The sequence below is a fragment of the Cryptomeria japonica genome, chromosome 4, assembly GCF_030272615.1.
Source record: "Cryptomeria japonica chromosome 4, Sugi_1.0, whole genome shotgun sequence".
Lineage (NCBI taxonomy): Eukaryota > Viridiplantae > Streptophyta > Pinopsida > Cupressales > Cupressaceae > Cryptomeria > Cryptomeria japonica.
The window spans coordinates 611,126,182-611,151,958 of NC_081408.1; the positions used below are offsets into that span (position 1 = coordinate 611,126,182).

The following is a 25,777-nucleotide window of genomic DNA, read 5'->3' on the forward strand; positions in this document are numbered from 1 at the left end:
AACAAATAATAGAATGTATATAAAATGCAAAATGTGCAATACAAAAATATACATAAAAATAAAAGATGTGAATGCATTGAGGAAATACTTTTTTAAACCATTACTAGTTTAACATGTGTATCTCAGACCTAGAGAATCAAATTTCCCTTAGTTAAGCTCCCCTCCTTGTTCACCAAATAATTTTATGCATGTCCACATTTTTGTTATCCTTTTTATTTTTTTGAAAGCATCCAATCTCTTATGGTACTCTTAATAAAGTTATGGAGAAAGACAACACTCACATGTTTTTGTAAAAACAAGGTGGTTCTACCTCGAGAGAAGTTTCCATCTTCCCATTAAAAAACCTCGTTTACTCAAGCCCAAGCCCATAGTCTTTTTGGCCAAGCTCGATAGCTCGATGGATCAAATTGGGTATGTCTGCGAGGGAATGAACAGAAAGTTCTTTGAAGCAGCCAAATCAGGGAACGAACAAGTGCTTAATGAGACCGGGGGCCTAGAGGGCGTTGCGAATGAGGTAACGCCAGGTGGAAACACAGTGCTCCATATTGCCGCCTATCATGGCTCTCTCCAATTCGTTAGAAAGTTGCTTCAACTCTCAAATGCGAATCCAGAGGATGGGATGACATTTTTAAAAGCTAAAAATATGGAGGGAAACACAGCGTTGCACGAAGCAGTCTTGGGAGGAAGTGAGCAAGTTGTGAATGCTTTACTTAAATTCTGCCCAGATTTGGTGAATGAGATCAACCAAGCAGGCGAAACAGCTCTCTTTAAAGCTTGTGAGGGAGGTCATGCCAATATTGTTGAAGTCTTGTGTCCTATGACTTCTAGTGAGTACAACAAACGATTTGATGGCCAAACGCCTTTACATCTTGCAGTCTCTAAATTAAGTACAGGTGCGTTGTTCTTTGGTTGTTGGTTGTTCTAATTTTCAAAACAACAGAAGTTTTCATGAAAATTGAAAGTTTTGTAAACTTTAGCGATCCATAGGTTTTTGGTTGATCTAATTTCCAATACAATAGAGGTCTTCATGAAAATTGAAAGTTTTGTAAACTTTAGCGATCCATAAACAATGGAAATATTGCACTTTCCTTTTATTATTAGGATTTTTCATAGGTTTGTCAATTTATGAAGGAGGTCTTTTACGCAATAAGAGTGATCAATAGGGGAAGTCTGACCCATATCAATAAAAAATAATAAAGATCAAAACTAATTTTATAAAAAATGATCCAGAATTGCTAAGAAACCATACCGTATTCAAAAGGGTCTGTACATAATTTTCATGATTAGAGAAAGATCCTTTGTCATAATTGCAACTTTTAATAACCCCTGAATTTCTATTTTTGCTTAGCCCACTTCTTAAATACATTTATATTTGGCGTAGCTCTAAAGAATATTTTAAAAAGTGAGTTTTCTAACTCGGAAGCTGATCTATCTACTGTTGAATCACAAATACAGAACAAAAACCCCTTACCAACCACAGACGGAGCCAGAAACAGTAGGGTGAGAAGTGGCCAGGTCTCTAATAGCATCAGCTCCTAAAAAATCTGCTGTCTTAGACACAAGGCTAGCCTCCCTGAGCAATTTGAAAACGTATGTTTGAAATTTTTTTAATGAAATGTATCCTTAATAACTATTGTAGGCTAATTTTAAAAAAAAAACTTATTAGTCGAATAATTGTGCAATTTTCAAGAAAATAAAATAGTAACCAGATTATCATCAATTGAAGGAACACAGAGCTTGTATTTAAGAAAAAAATAGCTATAAACAGTGGCCATACTTTTTAAGATGGGAAGCTTTAAATAGTTGTAGCAATTTATTTGTTGGGGATAAGACGGAAAAAATAGAAGTGAATACATAAAAGTATATGGACTGTTTTCCTATTAACTTGTAAGGGCTTGTAAGGCTCGAATGGTATGAAGAATGGTAAAGTACGAAGACAACGTTCTTCTTTTTGATGGCCTCTCTTGGCCTTCCTCACATTCAGGTTTCCTATCCCTCTTCCTGTTCGACATCTCCAACGAAATAAATGCTGCCAAAAAAATATCAATTTGTTGAAGAAGCAATAATACACTATAATGTATAATATACCACTTCAAAAATATGATCGCTCACCTTTAGGCTTTAGGTCACTAGTAGTCGCCAATGCAGTCAACAACAATGATTTTTCTTGGTCTAAAACTTCGCTATTGATCGGAATTCAGAGCCTATAACCCACCAGATTGTGTTTAGATAGATCTGATCTTTGCATGTATTTATACCAATCCTTATATGGCGAATTCCGCAGAAATTTTATATGGTATACAAATATTTGGCAAATCCCGCATAACTATAACATGATTTATGTAATTTTCGAGGCGATTATAGGTCGTCCAAATACAACTTATGTAATTTTTGAGGCGATTATAGGTCGTCCAAATAATAGGCGAATACAATATAGTTGGTGAAAGCTGGGGTGAATGGAGACATGCGTCAGCAAGATGTTGGGTGAATTGGGTCCCCCTGGCTAACAAATCTTCACATGCCTATAGACGAATTGGGTCCCCCTAGCTAACAAATCTTCACATGCCTATAGGCGAATTAAGGTCATCTATTAAGGCAACCTCGGAGAGTGTAGGCAAAACAATTAAATTTACCGTGTGTCCACCATATATTGTATTGGCGAAATCATCGCATAGAAACATTTAATTGCATAAAACATATGGCGATCAGGTCGTGAATTTGACGGAAATTGATAATGTTCTGTCGACATGGCCAGCCCCAGTCAGTACAAAATATTTGTCATTTCCGACATGGCCAACATGAAAAATTCGCCATTGGCGAATATTCGCCACTAAAGTAATCTTTGGACACGGGTCCCCCTAATACTCGATTGGAAGATTAAACAGTCTAATCCATATAGGTGCATCATATATCGCAAGTTTTAACAGATCAAAATTAGGAGTCCACGGCTGAATGTATAGCGGAAAACTATCAAAAAACCAGTTTTTCAAATTTAGGGCCTGATCCCTTGCTTCTTTTTTTGCGAAGATTGCAACAAAAAAACCTTTGGCAGGAATTTCACCACTACATGACTACCCCAATTTTCCTCCACCCAAGGAGTGATACATCGCTTGGGTTTCTTCGGACCAATAATTCTGGCAATAATAGCAAAATCTTCCCAAATACATTTTTCATCCACCACTTCATCCGTTAAATCAATTGATACCGGTCTTGATATGTTGTTCTCTTCAGTGGTTTTTGATTGTGGCTCAACCGCCTCATCAATTGGAATTTTTTCATTGCTTCAGATTTTTTGTCGGATCGTAATCATCCCAGTCGACATCCATAATACGCCAATTTGCCAGCCTTTCTGATGGTTGCTCCTTCCTTTGACCACCAGTAAGTCTATCGTCCTTACACTGAAGTTGTTCCTGCGCCTTCTGTTGGGGTTCGCCTTCTAGCGAGTGTCCATCATGTAATGTCCTCTGCTCTTCGCACTATGCCTCCCGCGCCTCGCTCGCCATAATGCTTATAAAAATTTTAGAAAAATAAATTATTTATTAAACAAGTGGTGTTATTTAATAATGAAAGATTGATGAGAATGAAAAGTTCAATTTTTCAAAAAAAATTACAAATTATTATACGTAGAAGAAATTTATTACTGCATCCGCTGAGGACTCCGTCTATGATGTTACCTCTGCCCTAGCCGCTCCGAGAGACTTCATAAGTAACCGGATCAATGGTCAGGTGCTTCAATGGAATCTGATGCTACTAGGTTCGGGTGATGCTGGGAGGTTCTGTTTGGGGGCTAGTGGGCCGACCAATACAAGGCTCCGCCTTCGTCAAAGGGCGTTTCGTACTCACTGCAACGGATTACGATAGCCAAATGGGGGCAGGCAAACATCCGTGTATGAAATAGAACCCACTCTAAAACTGCATCAAGATGCCCCCACCGCCCTTCTATCTCTCTCGGTCCCAATCCATTCATCCAGCACACCACTTGTTTAACAAATAATTCATTTATAAAAATTATATTATTTGTCCTACTCAATCATACATTTTATATGACATCAATAGTAATAAATTAATTTTTTTTTTTGCTAAAATTGAACTTTTCTTTCTCATTGTCATTCTCATTAACTTTTCATTTTTAAATGACACCACTTGTTTAATAAATAATTTCTTTTTCTTTTTTCAGAAAAGGCATCTTCTTTATAATAATCTTTTTTAAATGCTTCTTCTTTATTATATTTTTTCAACAAAAGAAATCTTCTTTATAATAATTTTTTTTTTAATATTGACAACGATATTTTTTCAGCAAAAGGCATCTTCTTTATAATAATCTTTTTTAGATGTTTCTTCTTTGTTATATTTTTTTCAACAAAAGGAATCTTCTTTATAATAATTGTTTTTTCAATGTTGAGAATAGACATTTCTTTATAATAATCTTTTTAGTTCTACCAAAAGCAAGATACTATTGCATTTATTGAAGAAAAAATCAATTAGTTTAACCAATGATTGCAAAGAATTAAAATTTTTTGTCAAAAACTATGTAGTTTAAATGTAATGTTTATTTTATATGATTAAAAAAGTCATTTTATTGTATTCTTATTGATTTGTGTGGATGAAAAATTCAATTTTCCAAAAAAAAATTACAAATTATTATACCAAGAAATTTATTACTATTGATGTCATTCTCATTAACCTTTCATTTTTTAGTGACACCACTTGTTTAATAAATAATTCATTTATAAAAATTATATTATTTGTCCTACTCAATCATACATTTTATATGACATCAATAGTAATAAATTAATTTTTTTTTGGAAAATTGAACTTTTCTTTCTCATTGTTATTCTCATTGACCTTTCATTTTTAAATGACACCACTTGTTTAATAAATAATTCATTTTTCTTTTTTCAGCAAAGGCATCTTCTTTATAATAATATTTTTTAAATGTTTCTTCTTTATTATATTTTTTCAACAAAAGGAATCTTCTTTATAATAATATTTTTTTCAATGTTGACAAAAGACATTTTTTTCAGCAAAAGGCGTCTTCTTTATAATAATCTTTTTTAAATGTTTCTTCTTTGTTATATTGTTTTCAACAAAAGGAATCTTCTTTATAATAATTATTTTTTCAATGTTGAGAAAAGACATTTCTTTATAATAATCTTTTTAGTTCTACCAAAAGAAAGATACTATTGCATTCATTGAAGAAAAAATCAATTAGTTTAACCATTGATTGCAAACAATTAAAAATTTTCGTCAAAAACTATGTAGTTTAAATGTAATTTTTATTTTATATGATTAAAAAGATCATTTTATTGTATTCTTATTGATTTGTGTGGATGAAAAGTTCAATTTTCCAAAAAAAATTACAAATTATTATTCTAAGAAATTTATTACTATTGATGACATTCTCACTAACCTTTCATTTTTAAATAACACCACTTGTTTAATAAATAATTTATTTATAAAACTTATATTATGTCCCATAAATTTTCATACATTTTATATATTGCATTTTCACACGGCAAGATCGAAAGGATTTTTTATGATGTGGGTAGATGAGATAACGCAGCACAACAGAGCTGACATTGGGGGAAGCATGAAGGAGATGAAGGAAAAAGTGATGAAAAAGCAAAAAAAAAAAGATTTTTGGAGATGTATACGTTATTTAATCAAAAGACACTGTCACCATTTCAAAAATTAGGAAGATATTTTCAATTGAGAAATTGAAAAAGCAGATATTATCTTCATGCGAGAAGATAATTGGGAAAATTAAATAAATAAATATTTTATTTAATTTGAAGAGATAATTAGATAATTGAATAGTTAAAATGAATTATTCAACTATAGGTTAAAATTAATGAACCTTTAATTAATCATTTAAAACTGTTTAATTAAAGGGGATAAATCAAAATTAAGTAAATAATATAATATTATTTAATTAATATTAAAAGGGAAAGGGGTTTGATGAAATAATGAAAGATTAGGGCAGAAAAATTAGTAAAAGGGCTTAATTAATTAATAAACTAATTAAACCTAAAAGGGCAAGTTAGTCAAATTGATGTCCAAAGACCTTGATATGGTCAAATTAAATCAATTTCCAGGTCAAAACAAGCAAATTTGAAAAGAATGGGAGATTTTGGACATAAAATCCAAAAATTGGGAAAATTGGGTCAGGTTAAGGACAAATTGACATGTTAAAAGTGGAAGATGCAAGAAAAGAAGACTTTAAGTGTCTACACAAACAATTCAAATCCTTTCCCTCAAAAGGAAATCTTTCCAATTCAATTCAAGTTCAATTTCTATTTCAATTAGGGTCAATTCTAAACTTGGGGCAAAGCCTTATTCACAACCCCATTTCTTTCCTCGTGTGTAGCTACAGATACCTGATGGAACTGGAAGACTTTGAACAACAACAAGAACCTAGTACAAACCCAATCCTAGAATTTGGACCTATTTTCCAAGGTCCTGGGCACTAGATTACCCCTGTCTCAGGCACTAGGGAGCCCTGGCCCTCAAAATTCTGCACCAGTTTTCAGTAGTGGATTCTAAGTAGACTCAGATTTTAGATTTTTTTATAGTAGCTCATATTTAGAAGACCAAGACATTGGGGTGCCCTCATTCTACTGGATCAACATCATATTTTAGTAACAAGTGCGTAGTCAGATTCCTTATCCATTTTTGTACCTATTGTGTAGTTTTTGATTATTTATTAGCCATTTACATGTTCAACTTAAGTTTTTACTTTCTTCATACCTTAGCCATAGTTTGCTTCACTTCAACATATCTCCATAGTTCATTCACTTTCCATAGTAGCGAAGGAATAGAATCCCTAGAAGTGTCATCAAGAGTTAGTCAAATATGATCACTCCTTGGACGATTGTGTATTCCAATGTTACTATGAAAGTGGATCTTGTTCTTATGTCTTATTTGGTTTCATTTTCATATTATTACAAAAGTTATGATCTAAAAGTAGTTTTATAGGAAATTTGGATATTGAGCACCATCAAAGTCAACATAATAAAAGAGAAAGAAGAATAGTAAGGATTTACATCTTTTGGATAGCATTGGGTGTATAAGAGAAGATAAGAGGCCACATTCAATTGAGCTCTATAATTAAATTGAAAGGTCAATTTCACATGTTAATATCATTATCTACTCATACTCATGCAATACAATTAAACTAAAGAACTGGAGAAAGGGTAAAGAAGAAGAAAAAGAACAAATGATAGTCTAAGTAATGTAGTAATGCATTATGTGCTTGCTTGGCAATAATGATTAGAAAATGTAATTTATGTTGCAAGTTAACATAGACTTGTATTAGTCCATATATCAATTGTGTTTTTTTGTATATTTTATAAAATGTATGCACTATTAACAGCAAATTTCCTTTGCAAAATCAAGTTAATCTCCATAAAGATGACTACGTCTCCCTTCTAGCAATAAAATTTTAAGAAGTGCAAGATTTAAGAATTTGAACATTTCAAAACTACCTATGCTTTGAGTGTGGTCTGCACATAGATTAACTATGCACCTCTCCCTCTATTATAGAAGAAGGTCCCCAATGCATCATATTTCAACCAACTTACAATTGTTATGTGTTCATACTATTAGACTCCTACAATGCAAAGGAGGTAACAAGTATGAAGAGTGGCATAACTATTGCAATCATATAGAATGGACTTGCTCAAAAAATGAGGGAAGACATGTGCTAGGTATTTCTAACTCCAAAGATCATCTTTTATGTTTGGCAATCATTGGAAGCATCCTAACAAATAATAGAATGTATATAAAATGCAAAATGTGCAATACAAAAATATACATAAAAATAAAAGATGTGAATGCATTGAGGAAATACTTTTTTAAACCATTACTAGTTTAACATGTGTATCTCAGATCTAGAGAATCAAATTTCCCTTAGTTAAGCTCCCCTCCTTGTTCACCAAGTAATTTTATGCATGTCCACATTTTTGTTATCCTTTTTATTTTTTTGAAAGCATCCAATCTCTTATGATACTCTTAATAAAGTTATGCAGAAAGACAACACTCACATGTTTTTGTAAAAACAACGTGGTTCTACCTCGAGAGAAGTTTCCATCTTCCCATTAAAAAACCTCGTTTACTCAAGCCCAAGCCCATAGTCTTTTTGGCCAAGCTCGATAGCTCGATGGATCAAATTGGGTATGTCTGCAAGGGAATGAACAGAAAGTTCTTTGAAGCAGCCAAATCAGGGAACGAACAAGTGCTTAATGAGATCGGGGGCCTAGAGGGCGTTGCGAATGAGGTAACGCCAGGTGGAAACACAGTGCTCCATATTGCCGCCTATCATGGCTCTCTCCAATTCGTTAGAAAGTTGCTTCAACTCTCAAATACCAATCCAGAGGAGGGGATGACATTTTTAAAAGCTAAAAATATGGAGGGAAACACAGCGTTGCACGAAGCAGTCTTGGGAGGAAGTGAGCAAGTTGTGAATGCTTTACTTAAATTCTGCCCAGATTTGGTGAATGAGATCAACCAAGCAGGGGAAACAGCTCTCTTTAAAGCTTGTGAGGGAGGTCATGCCAATATTGTTGAAGTCTTGTGTCCTATGACTTCTAGTGAGTACAACAAACGATTTGATGGCCAAACGCCTTTACATCATGCTGTCTCTAAATTAAGTACAGGTGCGTTGTTCTTTGGTTGTTGGTTGTTCTAATTTTCAAAACAACAGAAGTTTTCATGAAAATTGAAAGTTTTGTAAACTTTAGCGATCCATAGGTTTTTGGTTGATCTAATTTCCAATACAATAGAGGTTTTCATGAAAATTGAAAGTTTTGTAAACTTTAGCGATCCATAAACAATGGAAATATTGCACTTTCCTTTTATTATTAGGATTTTTCATAGGTTTGTCAATTTATGAAGGAGGTCTTTTACGCAATAAGAGTGATCAATAGGGGAAGTCTGACCCATATCAATAAAAAATAATAAAGATCAAAACTTATTTTATAAAAAATGATCCAGAATTGCTAAGAAACCATACCGTATTCAAAAGGGTCTGTACATAATTTTCATGATTAGAGAAAGATCCTTTGTCATAATTGCAACCTTTAATAACCCCTGAATTTCTATTTTTGCTTAGCCCACTTCTTAAATACATTTATATTTGGCGTAGCTCTAAAGAATTTTTAAAAAAGTGACTTTTCTTACTCGGAAGCTGATCTATCTACTGTTGAATCACAAATACAGAACAAAAACCCCTTACCAACCACAGACGGAGCCAGAAACAGTAGGGTGAGAAGTGGCCAGGTCTCTAATAGCATCAGCTCCTAAAAAATCTGCTGTCTTAGACACAAGGCTAGCCTCCCTGAGCAATTTGAAAACGTATGTTTGAAAGTTTTTTAATGAAATGTATCCTTAATAACTATTGTAGGCTAATTTTAAAAAAATAAGCTTATTAGTCGAATAATTGTGCAATTTTCAAGAAAATAAAATATTAACGAGATTATGATCAATTGAAGGAACAGAGAGCTTGTATTTAAGAAAAAAATAGCTATAAACAGTGGCCATACATTTTAAGATGGGAAGCTTTAAATAGTTGTAGCAATTTATTTGTTGGGGATAAGACGGAAAAAGTAGAAGTGAATACATAAAAGTCTATGGACTGTTTTCCTATTAACTTGTAAGGGCTTGTAAGGTTCGAATGGTATGAAGAATGGCATAAAATTTAAAATAGAAGAGAATATTAGAAATCTATTTGAATACATTTTATTTTTCATCGCTCTTCAATCACTACATATAATTAGTATTATAGCTTAAAAGTATGATTAAGCTATACCGGTAATTTAGTTTGAGCTGCTTTATTTAGAAACTTTTATTAACATAGTCTTTAATCAAAAATCAGATCTATATTAAAATAGTTTGAATTACAACAATCATATCACCTTGATACGGATATAGATTTAGTTAAAAGGCAAATAAAAACTCTACTCTGAATTTTGATTCTACTTTTTTTGGTTGTGCAGATGTAATTAAGAAGCTTTTAGACAATAAACCTGAACTTGCCACAGAAGTAGACATTTTCAACCGAACTCCGTTGCACATGGCTGCCTTATATCAATTTCCAGTTACGATGTTTCCATGTTTTTTAAGGGAACGGAAGAAACTTCGCCTGATTGGAAAGATGCTTATTAAAAATGATAATGGACTTTCTTGTTACAAAGTGGACCAAAACAAGCAGTCTGCACTTCACGTTGCAGCCAAAGAGGGGAACGCAACTCTAGTGAAAGTGATATTGAATTACAGCAGCGACTGTCTGGAAATGGTAGACAAGGATGGTAGAAATGCCTTGCATCTGGCTGTGAACAATGCTGTTGAAATATTTGAGAGAGTTGGACAAGATCTGAGAAGGATAATATCCTCGGTAATGTCAGAAAGACTGATTAATTGCATTGATAACAATGGGCAAACGGCATTAGATATTGCACTAAAGAAAGGGAGTGAAGACCCACAACTTTATAGGGCTGTAAGTAACTTGATTATCAATGAATTCAAACTGTTAGCTTTTCTTTACGTTATTTTAAAACATTAATATAATTGATAGTTTAAATTATTTTTTTTCAATTAGCAGAGCAGGAAATGATGCCATGAAACTGTAATTCAATATGATAACATTAGAAAAAAGCTGTATAAACTACGAACCTTATGCAATGAAGTCTGTAAAGTGCGCCCGCCTCTGCTGAGATCCGAAATGGCTCTACGGATATTGGATAAAGGATTGTTATCTTAAATATTTTTTCTATTAAATATGGAGTAGTCGAAAGATAAAGTACAAAACAGTCATCAGCTCATTGTTTTGTCAGTTTAGACAGCTGTACTATCTGTAAGATTTGACCAAAAAGCAGCATACTAGTAACAAAGTATTAATTTATAACAGACCTATTACATCATATACAAAGGATCTACCACCAGCATATCGCATTGTACTAATTACATCTTAGAGCTGTATATATAGCTATCCTAGTAAGAAAAAAGTGCAGCCTGGAGTGCAGTCCACCATTGTCTTCAGTTATTTCTTCTTTCACTGCCTTCTATCCTCAGCTTCTAGCCTTTTAGATACAGACTCTGCAATTACCAAGCTAGTTTTCTTTCTCTTATTTTCTTAAAGAAACTTAATCTTCCTTTGTCCAAGGGGATCACATTCCCTTTCTTTTTATTTTTGGGGACAAGAGGAGAACAAACCTTATGAACCTCCTGCCCATCTCTGGTAATCTTATTAATTAATGACCTATTTAAATAAAAGTTTTGAAAAGATACTAATTTAATCTTATCTTGGACTGTTCAGGTCTTATGAGGACACATTTTTTTATTAATTTAAAACAATTAATAAACAATTTTTAAAATAATTACACTAGTACAGGTGCTTAAATTGCGATTACAAGTTGCAACTATAATTTCTTTTTTCAATTCAAAAGTATGTTAAATGAAGATGTTAGATAAGAGTTCTTTATTATTTATTCTCTATATTATTTAGATTGTAAAATGTTTATTACTGTTTAAAATTTAATTTTAAAATGAGCTGGTCTTATTGCAGATTATAATTTATTTATATGAACATGGTGCTATTAAGAAAATATTCGATACGCCCTCAACAGCCATCCAATTACGTATCAACCCAAGTTGGAACCCAGATGCCATATCTGTAAGTGCAGTCCTAATTGCAACAGTTGCTTTTGCAGCTGCTTTTACTCTACCAGGAGGCATTGACACACAAGAGCACAGCCCACCAGCACCTATATTGATTGACACAAACGTCTTCAAGCTATTTGTGATATTTGACACAGTGGCCTTCTGTTATTCTATTGGTTCTGCGATCCTGCTTAATTTTGCATTTCTAGTTGGCCGAGAAGCGGATCACATCTTAACTAATATGAGCTTGATTGCGTTATATATAGCACTGGTATCATTATCAATAACATTTGGCGCAGCAATACATCTGGTTGTGGCATCAAAGTGTTTGTGGTTGGCTGTGCTGGTGTGGGTTATGGTGTGCTTTCTTCCTTTAGGGATAAGAGCAATGTCGCTATTTGGAAAATCTTACTTGTTCACTCCACTTGAACAACATATCAAATTAGTGCTGTCTGGTTTCGGTCTTGTACTCGCTTTGTTTGCTCCCTTGGTTGCGATAGCCATTGCGGTTTTCTATGGAATATATCACCCTTTGCGTAGGGTTTGGAAGAAGCTCCATGGAATCAAATCTAAAGCTCACTAGATATGCAGTTAAATGTATTTCGTGTGGTGTTAAATAGCAGATATCTTTGAAAAAGTTTATAGCTATTAGAAGGTTCAAATAGTGTCAGATTTAAGGTCAAGATCATTCCAAAAGTTATTATGTGGAGACTGATTAGCATTAATGTCTATTGGATTTATTTGGTTTAATAAGTCTTTTTTAGCTTTTATATATGTAATAAATGACATTGTGGAGATATAAGTGAATGTCATTATATTTTTGTTATACCCATTAATAATTTCAATTTTGATATGATAGATTTTTTCCCTCCATTTTATGAAGAGAGTTGAGATTCTTTTATATTTGTTGTTTAATTTGTGACATTAGATTATTAATGTCAATTTATTCCTCTTTTCTTATATTCGTTAATGTAGTATTAGAATTAGTTTGTTTAAAAAGATGTAATGTGTAAGGAAGATAAGTGAGAGGAAAGACTAAGAGGAATTGTTTTAGATTGATTGAAAGGATGAAATGTACAATAGTAAAGGGTTATCACAATATAGTGTATTTCATTTGTGAAACATCTCCACCTTTTTTTAAATCATGTATTTTTTAGAAAAATACACAATTTAATTCTATTGGAATTACATTTAAGTAGTCTTCATTAAAGGAAAATAGATCAAACCCATTAAATATAACCTCACTAAGCTTAAATCAAACCTTTATGAGGGGGTTCTCTTTACCTATCAAAATGTTGACATAAAAATATAAAAATTGCTCCACCTTTTGAAAGATCAAAATAAGTCATTTGAAATGCAATTTCTTAAGTATTTATCCTTTAATGTTAACTTTTTAAAATTTTAATATGCTTTTTTTTTTTTTCTAACATTACATATTTAAAATATTATAATGAATGTATTACATATTTAAAATATTATAATGAATGTATGTCTATTGTAAAAAAAAATGACCATTTTTAAATACACTCAAAAAAATAATTAGCATTGTTAGAAAAATATCAAAGAAATGCACTACACTCCACATGGATGTACTTTCAATGAAAAGGTAATCTCTATATATATACTATGAGAAATTTGTTATGAAACATACAAGTCTAATTTGTTTTATAATATTAATTCAAAAATCAATATCCAAAAATTGTTGATTTTTTAATTTTTAGTGATAGTTGTGTGATATGAGAAAGTACCACTCAACAAAAATAATAGAAAAAGATAAAATTTAATTGAAATAATAATAATAAGAATGATTCTTTAATTTTTAAAATTACACCTTATTCTACATAGAAAATGTCACAATTTAATGGTTTACATTATTCTTAAATTATTTTTTAAAATATGATGTATTGCCATAGCTCCTCTAAACAAATCTCTTAAGTCATTTACTATGATTTTAAGTGAGGAAGTTCTGGAAAACCAATATAGTGAATATGATTAATTTATTCTTCTATTTAGATGCACCAATGTGTAGAGTGCAAGAGAAGTAAGGGAAGAGGATTAATGTCATGTAGGGTGTTTCAATAATTGTGTAGTACTCATTGATTTAATGTCTAATATTTTTGAACATACAACATTACATCAATAATTGTGACTTTAAAGTTGTTATTACTAATGATAACTATCCATAATTGAATGAATCTATCCCTTAGATATAAAAAAACAACAAATCATGCAATGCCACATCAACGCACTAACAAAACATGACTTCATGCATAAATATCAATCTCACTTATTTCAGAGCTTTTATGGATACCTTGATTAAAAACATGCTAATGTGGCATCATATTTGATGATATGCCCTGATAACAGAGACTCCCCAAAAAATTAAAAATGATTTAAATTTCCTAAAATTTTGAGACAATTTTGTTATTATTTTTTTTTAAAGAAAAAATTTTTAAAAAAAAGGAAGACAAGGGAGCCATGATAACCCCCCAAAAAATGTGTCACAATCAGAGGCCTCCCCCTTACCCTTGATTGCTATCTTTGCCGCAACTATAACTGTAATCATAGCCTTAGGAGGAGATTAAAATAAACCTCCATGAAATCGTCTGTTCCATTAGGTTTCGATTATGCCCTTCACCTCCCCTCCACCATTTGAAATATCAGCATTTTCACTTGGCAATGAAGAATCAACCCTATGTGGACCGAAGCATCAACTCTTCATTTCTCCTATCATCTACGACCCCTTTGTGAGCCATGCACAACTCTGCAGAAGGAAGGGATTTACCAAACAAATAAATAATTAAACCAAAATTAGAAATCTAGTGGCGAACTGTAGTCTATACTAGAACTCACGAGTCCCTTACCCATATCCTCTGTTGCATCCTTGCACCTTTGCTTCTATACAGTGAGACCAAAAATAAAATGTTAGTGAAATGAAGAAGAATATTTACAAAAATGTAGGTAAAATTGTTGAATTTTGAATTCCTGATGATGTGGTAGATTGTATAGTTGAGTATCAGACCTGTGATTTTATTTTTCTTAAGAAGAATTCTATTTGAAAGTTAAAATCAATTGAGAAAATAGGGGTTGGAATATTGACACCTTGAGGGGGCTTGGGAGAGGGTATGTTACTTGCATGTTTAGATTTACTAATCATGCTCATGTTTTCCTTTAATATGGCACCTAGGTTATATGTGGGAAGTTTTGCTACTTAAAGGCATGGACTCTTGACATTCATTCTGAAGGGTCTTTTAGGTTAAAATATCCTATGTGGATTGAGTTACCTTTTTTAAACCTTGCCTTTTGACCTTTTTTAAGGGAAAAGGTATCACAACTCAAAAGGGTTTTGTCACGTAAAAATAATATAGATAAATTTGTCAACATTAGGGTTAATCTAGAGCATGTATTGAGATGGACTTAACTATTCAATTACCTAATAGTATCAAACTAACAGTTCTAGGGTTTGAGTTTACCATCTAATTTTTTTTTATTAAGGAAAACAAGTTTTTAAGGGACCAGAAACCCTATACAAGACAAGTTTTAGAAGCACCTGCAACCCGAACCGAAAGATAAACTTGAAAGTCCACTCAAAGGAAAAGCACACAAAAGAGACACAGCACAGCCAAACACAAAAGGGGGAAAAACACAAAGCGACCCCCAACAAAACCCAGCGGGCTGCAAAAGACAGTAGCCCCAACCCAATCAGGACGGATCAAGAATTTGATCTTCCCTTGTGGGATCGAAGTGTCATATAAAAAGAGGACTGGGAAAATTTAGATTTTTTTCTTTTAACAGTAATCCATCCCTCTTCAACCCTAGCAGTAGCCTTTTGCCAAGAGGATGGGTCCAGAATAGAGGACCTCCCATCACCAGGAGGAATAGAGCCAACATCTAGAGAGGCAGGGACAGTTTACCATCTAATTGTTATTTGAACAAGCCTAATGCATTTTTTGGTCGACAAGAGGGACATCTTATTAGAGAGTGCCCACTAAGAACTAATAGATACTCCCAAGTACAAATGGCTACTGATGTTAGCATGCCTTCTATTCAAAATAATAATCAAATTTTTGCTATGCCTACAGAACCTTAGATGAAGAATGATATTTCAAATGCAAACATGAACAATGATAATATTCCCCCTAATAAAGATGCCATAATGTCTAGTGTCTAGAGAATGGCCAGAAAAAGAAAAAGAACATTCAAGGTCTTTTAATCCTCATAATGGTTAGATTCTTGCTTACAAGAACACCACACCACCAATAAGAAATGATGATTATGAGTCTCAACCCTCTCATGCAAGACCAAGGTCTTTTTCTCCATCTTTATATTAAGCGGCTTCACCATCTTCTATGAGATAGAGATCAAGGTCTCCACCTACTTCAAGGGAGAATAATTCTTCTGAACAAGTTATTATATCTACCAATCATTTTGATATTCTACCATAAGATGAAGATCTTTATAATTTTCCTAATCATGAAGCATAAAGTTCTTTCTTAGAATGTAAGAGGGATCTCTCTCCCACATTACAAACATGAGGTCAAGAAAGCTATTACCAAATGGAAACCTAACATTGTTTGTTTCCAAGAAGTCAAGTTGAATGGACCTTGACTTAGTTATTCTCTGTCTAACATTAGGAAATACGCTACCTTTTTTCATACATCTCATAGAGAAGGAAGGGGGGGTGTTATGATTGGCTTAGCTCCTTGGGAAAGTAGGTTTGTCATTGATAGAGGAGAGGACCCTTCTCATAGTTGTGTGTGGTATCAAAGATCAACCTATTGGTTTCTACTATATATATGTTCCTAACATTGTCAAACAGATCTATGACTTATGGAAATGGATGACCTCAAATTCACCTCATGTTGATTGGATTTTGGTGGTGAATTCAACATGGTTGAACACCACTTAGATCATAGTTGATCTTATTGTGCTAAAATGAGCAATAAAGAAGTTGATAAATGATTGTTCTAACAAAATTCTTTAGGACTTTTGGGTCCTATTCATAAAAAAAATACAACAATAATTTCTATTTGTTCACTTCTAGTCTAATTGCAAATTGGAGGTTGATAGGAAACTTAGTAGGCTTGATAGGTTTTACATCTCTCCCAACTTGCAACTATTCCAAGTTTTCAATGTGTGTTGGGTGAAAGTTGACTATTCCACCCTTCTTTTTGATAATTTTCCTAACAAATATCTTTTGAATGAGGAAGCTAATGAAAAGGATTACAAGTTTCTTTTCAAACTTAATACCTCTGATCTAAAAATTCCTTCCTACATAGCTTATTTGGTTAGGCTTTAGAATTCCTTTCTGAAACCAAAAGAAGGTAAGCTTCATGGAGATAGGTGGTAGACCACTATCTCTCAATGTGCTCTATTTTTTATGTCCTTTGGGAAAAGAATTTCTTGGTACAGAGATGTAAAGAAAAATCTCTTAAAGATAATGCAAGAGAAATCTACTCGTTTCTATCTCTAGTGACTTATCTATACAAACTTCTATTGCAACCATTGAATCTGAGCTTTGTAATCTTGAATTGTGTAGAGAGAAAGGGCTAAAATCATGGCTAGATTCCATTATATTAAGTTTAAAGAAATTGAGACCAAATAATTCTTTGACTTAGAGTGAAAAAGAGTCTATGTTTGTTGATGACAATGTGTTTTTGTTCTCTTGGTTTGTCTAGGCTTTCAAAGAATAATGCAAAGGGTTGCATTGAGTATGCTTCTAAGGTGATTATTTCTCCTTTTAGGGAGGGAGATATGGATGTTTCCTCTCCCAAGGTGTTAAAGAATGCTTCTAAAGGTACCTAAAAATGTGATGGATAGTCATGTGTCAGAGTTTATGTTAGCAAAAGAGGCGATTGTCCCTTCTCCTCCTACTACAGATCTTGTGGATGTTCCTAGAGTTTCCTTTGAGTTGGTGTTGGAATGTATGGTCCAATTGTATATACTTGATTTTGTGTATGCAAATGCCACTATATAGTTTTCAAAGTCTCTTTTTGGGAGATTTTGTTGTAACCACCCCAACATTGACTAGATCAAAAAATGGGTGTTGCAAAGTTGGAAAATTTCAAGTGGTATTGAGGTAACATCAATGTTGAGTTATTTTTCCCTCTTTTCATCTTCTAATCTGGAGGATTGCATATTTCTTTGAAAATTTCTAATAATATTATTTTTCCTAGTGTCTTTAATAGAGCTCATATTTTTTTCCAATGGACATATATTCCTTATGATATTAAAATATATATAATATTAAAAAAAGAACAATACATATTTGTAAACAAAACAAAGCTAACACTAAGGCTACATACTTACAAAATAGAAATTTTAAATGACTTCATTTGATCCCCAAAAGGTGAAGTGAAAAAAAAAATTATCAATATTTCTAGAGGTACGAAGGAAGATGTTTAATTTAAGCTTACAAAAGTTCTATCCAAGTGTTTGATTTAGCTCCATTTCATCAAACCCTCTTAAGTGTAACCCCAAAAAAACCTTAAATTGTACCCTTTTTTTAAAAATGTAGATGATCTCAAGATAAGTGAAGATGCCCTCCACTATGATAACCTTATGATACTTATTCATTGCATCCTTTCATACCCTTGAACAAATTCCATTAGCTTCCTCTCATCATTTACACGACATTTTCTTAATCAAACTAGTTCTAACACTAGATGAAGAAATATGAAACAAATAAAATGACAATAATGATTTCATAGTCACAAATTAATCAAATATGCAAATGTCCTAATTATGATAATAATTAAAAAAAAAACATGCAGAAATTGTAGACAAACATTCACACAACATAATTGCGTTCACCTATATTTCAATTATGTCATTTATAACATATATATCACAAATAAATCAAACAAACTCAACAAACATTAATATTAGGATTCTTGAAATAGATGTTAGTATATGAACCGTGTACTAGCTCAAAGCTTTTTGAAGATATCTACTATTGAATCATCCATTATACACTAAACCAAATACTTTTAACTGCATATCTAGTTAAATTCTAGAATTGATCTCATGAAGCTTCTTCCAAAGATTGATTCCATTGATCTTCTTTCAAAGCCAACACAATGAAGGATGAAAAAGAAGAATACCACCCAAACTACACAAGCGATGGAAATAAACACAGAGTATACAAGACCCAAACCTTCTGCTAAGATATAGCGGTCACGTGGAAACTGTAGACACCTAAAATTGTCCAGTCTAATTAAATAAATATTTTATTTATTTAATTATTTTATCCTAATTCTTCTATTAATTGAATAAATCTTTATTTATTTAATTAATTGATTTATCCTCTTCTATCCTTATTTCTCATTTAAATAAATACATTTATTTATTTAAATTATCCTTTTTTGATCCCACTTCTTCTATTAATTAAATAAATCTTTGTCTATTTAATTAATTCATTAACCTTTTCTACCCATGACACATGCCATTCATCTCTTAATTCATACACTACCTACCCTTTCATTATTTTATTATTTTCTTTAACTACCCTCTAATCATAGCCGACCATTTATCTTCTACACCTCTCAATCTTATCCCTTCATTTCATATGGTGTCTTCTATATAAGGAGATGCTTCCTTCATTATCAACCCTAACTACTTGATCAATTGACGACACTACGCTTTGCACTTTCATATGCAATCCTACTTGCAACCACATTTTTGTTCTTTGTTGAGCTCTTGTGCACATAAAATCTGAGAGCAAATATATCAAGCAAGATCAATGGAGATAGAAAGAATGGAGATCCAAACCCTATTGGACATGTGATGGTACAATCTTTGTGATTTCATTTGATTTGCACTGTCTTAGGTACTCTTCATATGTTATGGTGGATTTTTGTTGTTGTTAGGCTAGGATTTTGTGGTTAAATCTATTTAGTCTTTTAACATTGTTGTTATCCATTTTCACCATATACATTTTGGCATGCCCAGTGGGACTCTTGTCCCTTTTTTGCATTTAACATCCTTGTTGTAGATTTTGTGTCTTGAAGTTGCAGTTCTGACATTTTCGATAGCATTTTGATATTTCCGTATCTGTGTACTTTCGGATCGCGTTTTTGGTTTTCTGTCGCGTCTACATACTTTCGGATTGCGTTTTTGGTTTTCTGTCGCGTCTGCATACTTTTAGATCGCGTTTTTGGTTTTCTGTTGCATCTATGTACTTTCAGATCGCATTTTTGATTTTTTGTTGCATCTGTGACATCTGGAATCGCGTCTTTGTCTATGACATTATTTCACTTTTTTTGTAGATTTTGGAAATCGCATCTATGTTTCCTAGTCGCGTTTGTGGGGTTTTTAGGCACGTCTACGTCCAGAAGCCGCGTCTACGTTACGGAGCCACGTCTGTGTCTCATAGAAGTGCGTATGTGTTTATGATACCCGCATTTGTGTGCACTGATTTCATTTTTGGGGGTTGTCATTGATTCAATTTTTTTTAGTCATTCAGTTTTTTAGATCTGGTTTATTTTGAGCTAACATCTTTCAGATCTAGCTAACAAAATTGGTGCATCTTGTCTTGAAAGCAAAATCATTTAGTCGAAGGCCCCTACTTCACAAAGTCTTTTGGGTTTAAAATTTACCTAACTTGTGTGCTTGCAGGAAGGGGTGATCATTTGAAACAATCCAAACTACTAATAGATCTTTGTTGTAGGTCCTTGGCAAGGGTTTTTGATATTTGTTGTGTGCCTTGTTTTCATAGATTAGCAAACACTTCAATTGGTGCACTAAAATTGAACCATTATCTTTTGTGTCTTGAGCAATAGGCTCTTTTTGTTTAATCTTTAGAGGGCCTGTCTCCCCATGTGGTCATTAGGACTACTAGTGAGGAGAGAACGACCCAAGTGGTAGCGAGGAAAACCCACCTCTTCCGAATCACTATAAACAACTGTATTCATGGTGAAAACTATGGATAACGTGTGCTGATTAGTTCATACCGACACTATGTCTCCCCATAAACCCGTCTAATCAAATTTATTTAATCAATTGTAGGGCATAACCCCTACCGATTGGGAGCCTTCTGTATTTACAGAGCTGAAAGTACCACATGTATGGCCACACGAGCAGATGCCCTTATTAGCACCTTTTTGTTTTAGAAGCCAAAATCCTTCTAGTTGTTGAGGTAGGAGGTCGGACCTCTGGTAGCGGCCCACACACATATGGTTCTTAGTAGAGATACAAAGTTTTCCACAAGGAGTTTTTGTGGGGACTGATGCTTGGCTGCCCCAAGAAGTGAGTGTCGAGGGTGGAGCCAGTGGGGTCAAGAATCTAAGTATCCACTCTGCATAGCGTAGCCTCAAGGGAAACTCCATTTGGGATCAACAACTATTGTCTTGGCCAGCTATAAGAATTGTGCTTGACTCATTTTGAACATTCAAACATTCAAGACCAAACATCAAAACATTGTGTCTTTTGTGTCTTCAAGTGTATGCGAAACAATTTTACATCAGACATCACACTTTTTTTGAGTCATTTTTGAGTCTAAAACTTGCAAACATTGAGTCCTCATCAACACTGTGTCCTCTTGTCACAAAAAACAGTCCAACATTCAAATTTGGTCACAACAAAGCAATTTCATTGATTGGAAAAAATTGCACAAATTTTGCAGAAATGTGTCTGTGTCTGACATAATAGTGTCTGTGTCATATAACCGCATCTGTGAAGGGCAGATACGCGTCTGTGTTCTCAGAATCAACATTGCATTTACAAAATCTCAAACTCGCGTCTGTGTTAAACAAAACCACGTCTGTTTCAGGAAATCGCATCTGTGCAATAGACAGGCACGTCTATGTTCAGAATTGAAAAACTTTTACAATCTAGCAAACAAACACAGGGAGTTTCAGAATTCTTGAGCTTCCTAGGTTATTTCTCCAGGGTTTCATCTAGCATTCAACCTATCTTTGGGTCTCACAAAATTACATCACTGCTTTACACCTTACATTACATTCACATTTGTCTAAACTTGAGTGAAAAGGTCACTTGCTTGTCCTCATCATACTTTGTCAACACGCTACATACAACAACATTTTGCTAAGTGGTCCCTCATCAAGGTCTATCACCTTTGGGTCTCATTTGGTCTTACTTAGAGTCAAGGTCAACTTACCTCATCAAGAGAAACTATCATCTCTTTGGAAGCCACACTTACTCTACTACATACATACTTGGTCTTACACTTTGGACATTGCAAGTAAACCTCAGATTCATTTACATTCCATCCAACTCTTGGTCTTCCATACTCTTTCCATTTTCATCTAGTCTCACACATCTTGGTCAATACCTAGTTCATGGTTGAAACCCGTTCCCAAAAATCTAGGAGAGAAGCTAAAGAGGCTCAAGAGTCTGCAAACATGAGTTCTTATGAGTATGACAATGATATCTTTTTCAATTCTGATCATACTACATTACCTAACATGGATGCCTATAGAAACATTCCAAATGTTGAAAACATTGATACTACAAACAACAATGATACACACAATGACAATATGGACAACTTTTCCGTACATTTAGTAGAAGTGGAAGACACCATTATGAATACTTATTTCAATCAATTGGTTGAGGAAATAATGAGGAGAGATAGACAATACTTTCTATAAGTGATGGCACAAAGTGGAACCAAGATCCCTCATGATTTTGACATGTCTCAAATAATGGAACATAGACCTTTGCAACAAACTCACTCCAACATGGATCAAAGGAGGCCAAATAGTGGAGGCAATAGAGGGCCACATATGGTGCCTGAATCACCATCATCTTTGTTTCAAAAACTAGAGGTCCCACATACACATGGTCAAGCATATGATACTCACCTTCGCAGACCATCATGGAGGTTTTACATAGAAAAATATGCTCAATCACATAACAATGCTAAGGATCAACCACCAAAGCAATTGGATACTCAAAGGCATGCTCAAAATTTGGACACAAGGAAACCCCGTGTCAAATTTGGGGGCAACACACTAGAACAAACTCATGACATGCCTGTAGAGTATGGTATACATGGACAAAGCAGATATTTCGTTCCTCAACATGACTCTATACCAAGTGGTCCATATACGCAGCATCATTATAGACCTCCTTCATATTAACATGTGTATGATCAATACCATCCATATATGCAACATGCTCCTCCTCCAATTGGTATCTCAAGCATGGGGTATGGCCCAAGAAGTCGATCTCCACCTAAGAACAATTTGGAACAACAAATCAAGGACTTACAAAAGAAAATGGAGGACATAAATACACCGAAGCCAGCTTACACAATGAGAGACATATGTCCCTATCCATTTGACAAGAGCATTCCAATGCCTCCATTTCCTACACATTTTGTGACACCTAAGTTCAATAAGTATAGAGGAAAAGGGGATCCTAAGGCACACATAAGACAGTTTTTCACAGCTTGCATTGAGGTAGCTTCAGAAGAGACATATTTGATGAGATTATTCCCACAAAGCTTAGGTGATCAAGCTGTGGAATGGTTCTCCCAACTTCCACCTAGAATTAAGTCATGGGGTAACCTAGCAGAGGCATTTATTCAACATTTCTCCTACAACATAGAGAGAGACATATCAGTCACTACTTTGTGCAACACCAAGCAAAAAGATGGAGAGTCTTTTTCATCATTTTTACAAAGATGGAGAAATCTAGCTAGCAGATGCTCTTGTGAAATTCCACAAAAACAAATGGTGGAGATGTTCACCCAGAATGTTAACAAAGACATTGGCTATGATCTAAGGAAAGCTTGTTTGTCCACCTTCAAGGATGTCATTGAAAAAGGCTTAGTGAGAAAAAAAGGTCCTACTTGAACAAGGAGTCATTAAGATATTCAAGGAAAACAAAGATGACTTTAAAGGAAAAGATAAACCAAGATTTTGGAATAAAAACAAGAACACAGTCAATGATGGTGTTGTTGATGCCAATACAGTGCGACCCAAAATAATTTTTTGGGGATCAAGCTCTACAAACAATCAAGTGAATACTCAAACAACTTCTAGATCACGAAGGAAGTACACCCCATTGGGAGAACCACTTGAGTTGGTTTTCAAGAAGCTAGTGGAAAACAAAGTAATCACAGTTCCAGATTTTCCTCCATATGAACCAAAGGTCAAACCAAATTGGTGGAATGATGATGAATATTGTGAATTCCATAAGAGAAAGGGTCATAAAATAGGAAATTGTCATCGACTGAAGAACATTATACAAGATCTTATTGATAGAGGTGACATTGAGATTGAAGGGCATTCATCTAATCAAGAACATGAGATGTTTAAGGAACCATTCCCAAAACATGACAAGGGAAAAGTTGCAGCCACAGATGACCAAACCAACTATACTAGAGCATCGTATAACTATGATTCAACCATCAATCACATTTCAATGGACAATTATGTCTCTACCATTGTCATCAAGGACAAAATGCTGGAAAGTTCTACCCAAAGACCCAAGATTGTCCTAAAAGGTGTTGGATCTTCTTCCGAACCTACCTCTAAATGTAATGTTACAACTCGTTGAGGTAAAATCACTTTGCAAGGTGCTCCAGCTAAAAACACCACTTCTTCATCAACCAAGCCTGAGTACGATCTTGTAGAACAGTTAAGGAAGACACCTGCTCTTATTTCAATCCTTGAGCTCTTACGTATATCCCCCACACATAAAGCCATTCTTGATAAAATATTGAGAGACACTATTGTCCCCACTGATCTGAATGTGGACTAGTTTCAAGCCATGGTGGGATATCTTTCCATTCCACACTCCCTTACATTCACAGAAGCTGATGACACCTCCATAAGTCAGCCACATAATACACCTTTACACATTGAAGCCTTCATACACAAACATCGATTAAAATGAGTCCTGATAGATGGAGGAGCTGGTCTAAACATTTGTACATTGAGCACTATTAAACAATTGGGATATTCAGATAAAGCTATGAATTCTACAAACAAAATTACCATAAAAGCATATGATGATGAAGAGCATTCATCCAAGGGCACAGTCATTTTACCTCTCAGAGTTGGGCTAGTTACAAAGGATGTGGTTTGTCAAGTCCTTGATTTAGTTCTCACATACAACATACTTTTGGGACGTCCATGGATTCATGAGATGAGCACAGTCCCATCTACATATCATCAATGTATCAAGGGTAGAGGCATACTCATCGAGCATGTCATACATCACCTCATATCCCATGGGCTCCACTTCTTACTTTTTGGGCTCAATCACCTCCATTATGCACTCATCTACTCTGATGATAAAGTAGATGTCCTCTTCATACTTCTTGACAATGTCCCCATATATCCTCATCCTCTGGCTCATCTTTCACTTGAATTCATAAAAGTATTTATTCAGGACCTGAGGATAATCAGTTCCCACCGCTTGAAGACTTTCTCTGATCTATTTGGTAACTGGTTGGTCAGCAGACCATTGAATATCACTGACTTCGAGAAAATAGCCTTGAAAGTAGAAAAACAATCCTACCAATAGTTGTCCAAATTTAAATCTCAAGGCATTGTCCTATTTGATAGATTTCAGGCTTACCAGGAGTTGCCTATGCATATAGGTGCATAGATCAAATGATGCATCTTCCATGATCATTCTGTAGGTAGCATTGATCATAGTAGTAGAGATAGAGTTAATTTTGCTGGCAAAGAACATCCGGTATCTGATCACCATACAGGCATACTTGACCAAATCATCCTTGATGGTGTTGACGTTCATTCCTCATTGGTCGCTCATAGAACTGGTGAGCTTGGTCATTTGTGTCTTAATAACTTTTCTTAGGGTTGGCACTTCTCCAACGTTACAGAAACCGGTGATGACATGGATCACTTCCGGTGTGATGTCATGTGTTTTCTCAAGATACATTTTTTCACCATGCACTCTGCTTAGGATGATATGGATGTGATGTTCTGTGAATTCTTCAAGAAAATAGACCTCATTGTGAAGTTTCTTCTTTTCCATGATTTTGTATTCAAGCTTGATCTTCTTGTCATCCCCGCAAAATAAACCTAACTGTGAATGGATCATTAGGGATCCTAGGTCTTCAATTTTGCAATCAATATAATCTGAAATTCATTCCTCAACTATAACACTAGTGAGTATCTAGGAT

At 34.1% G+C, this 25,777-nt stretch overlaps 1 protein-coding gene across 1 annotated transcript; it reads left to right on the forward strand.

Annotated features, from left to right (window-relative positions):
• The first annotated feature begins 397 nt into the window (after nt 1-397).
• On the forward strand, nt 398-12,238 carry LOC131875249 (ankyrin repeat-containing protein At5g02620-like). The gene is made up of 3 exons (XM_059219322.1): nt 398-893; nt 9,993-10,492; nt 11,561-12,238. Exons 1-3 carry the CDS (start codon nt 398-400, stop codon nt 12,236-12,238), a joined length of 1,674 nt encoding a protein of 557 aa, XP_059075305.1.
• The last annotated feature ends 13,539 nt before the right edge of the window (nt 12,239-25,777 follow it).

Bases quoted from the DNA above. Each gene is read 5' to 3' on its own strand.
- LOC131875249 (XM_059219322.1), top strand. From the start codon at position 398: ATGGATCAAATTGGGTATGTCTGCGAGGGAATGAACAGAAAGTTCTTT. The intron at 894-9,992 runs GTGCGTTGTTCT...TTGGTTGTGCAG, and splicing joins AGTCTCTAAATTAAGTACAG to ATGTAATTAAGAAGCTTTTA. The intron at 10,493-11,560 runs GTAAGTAACTTG...GTCTTATTGCAG, and splicing joins ACCCACAACTTTATAGGGCT to ATTATAATTTATTTATATGA.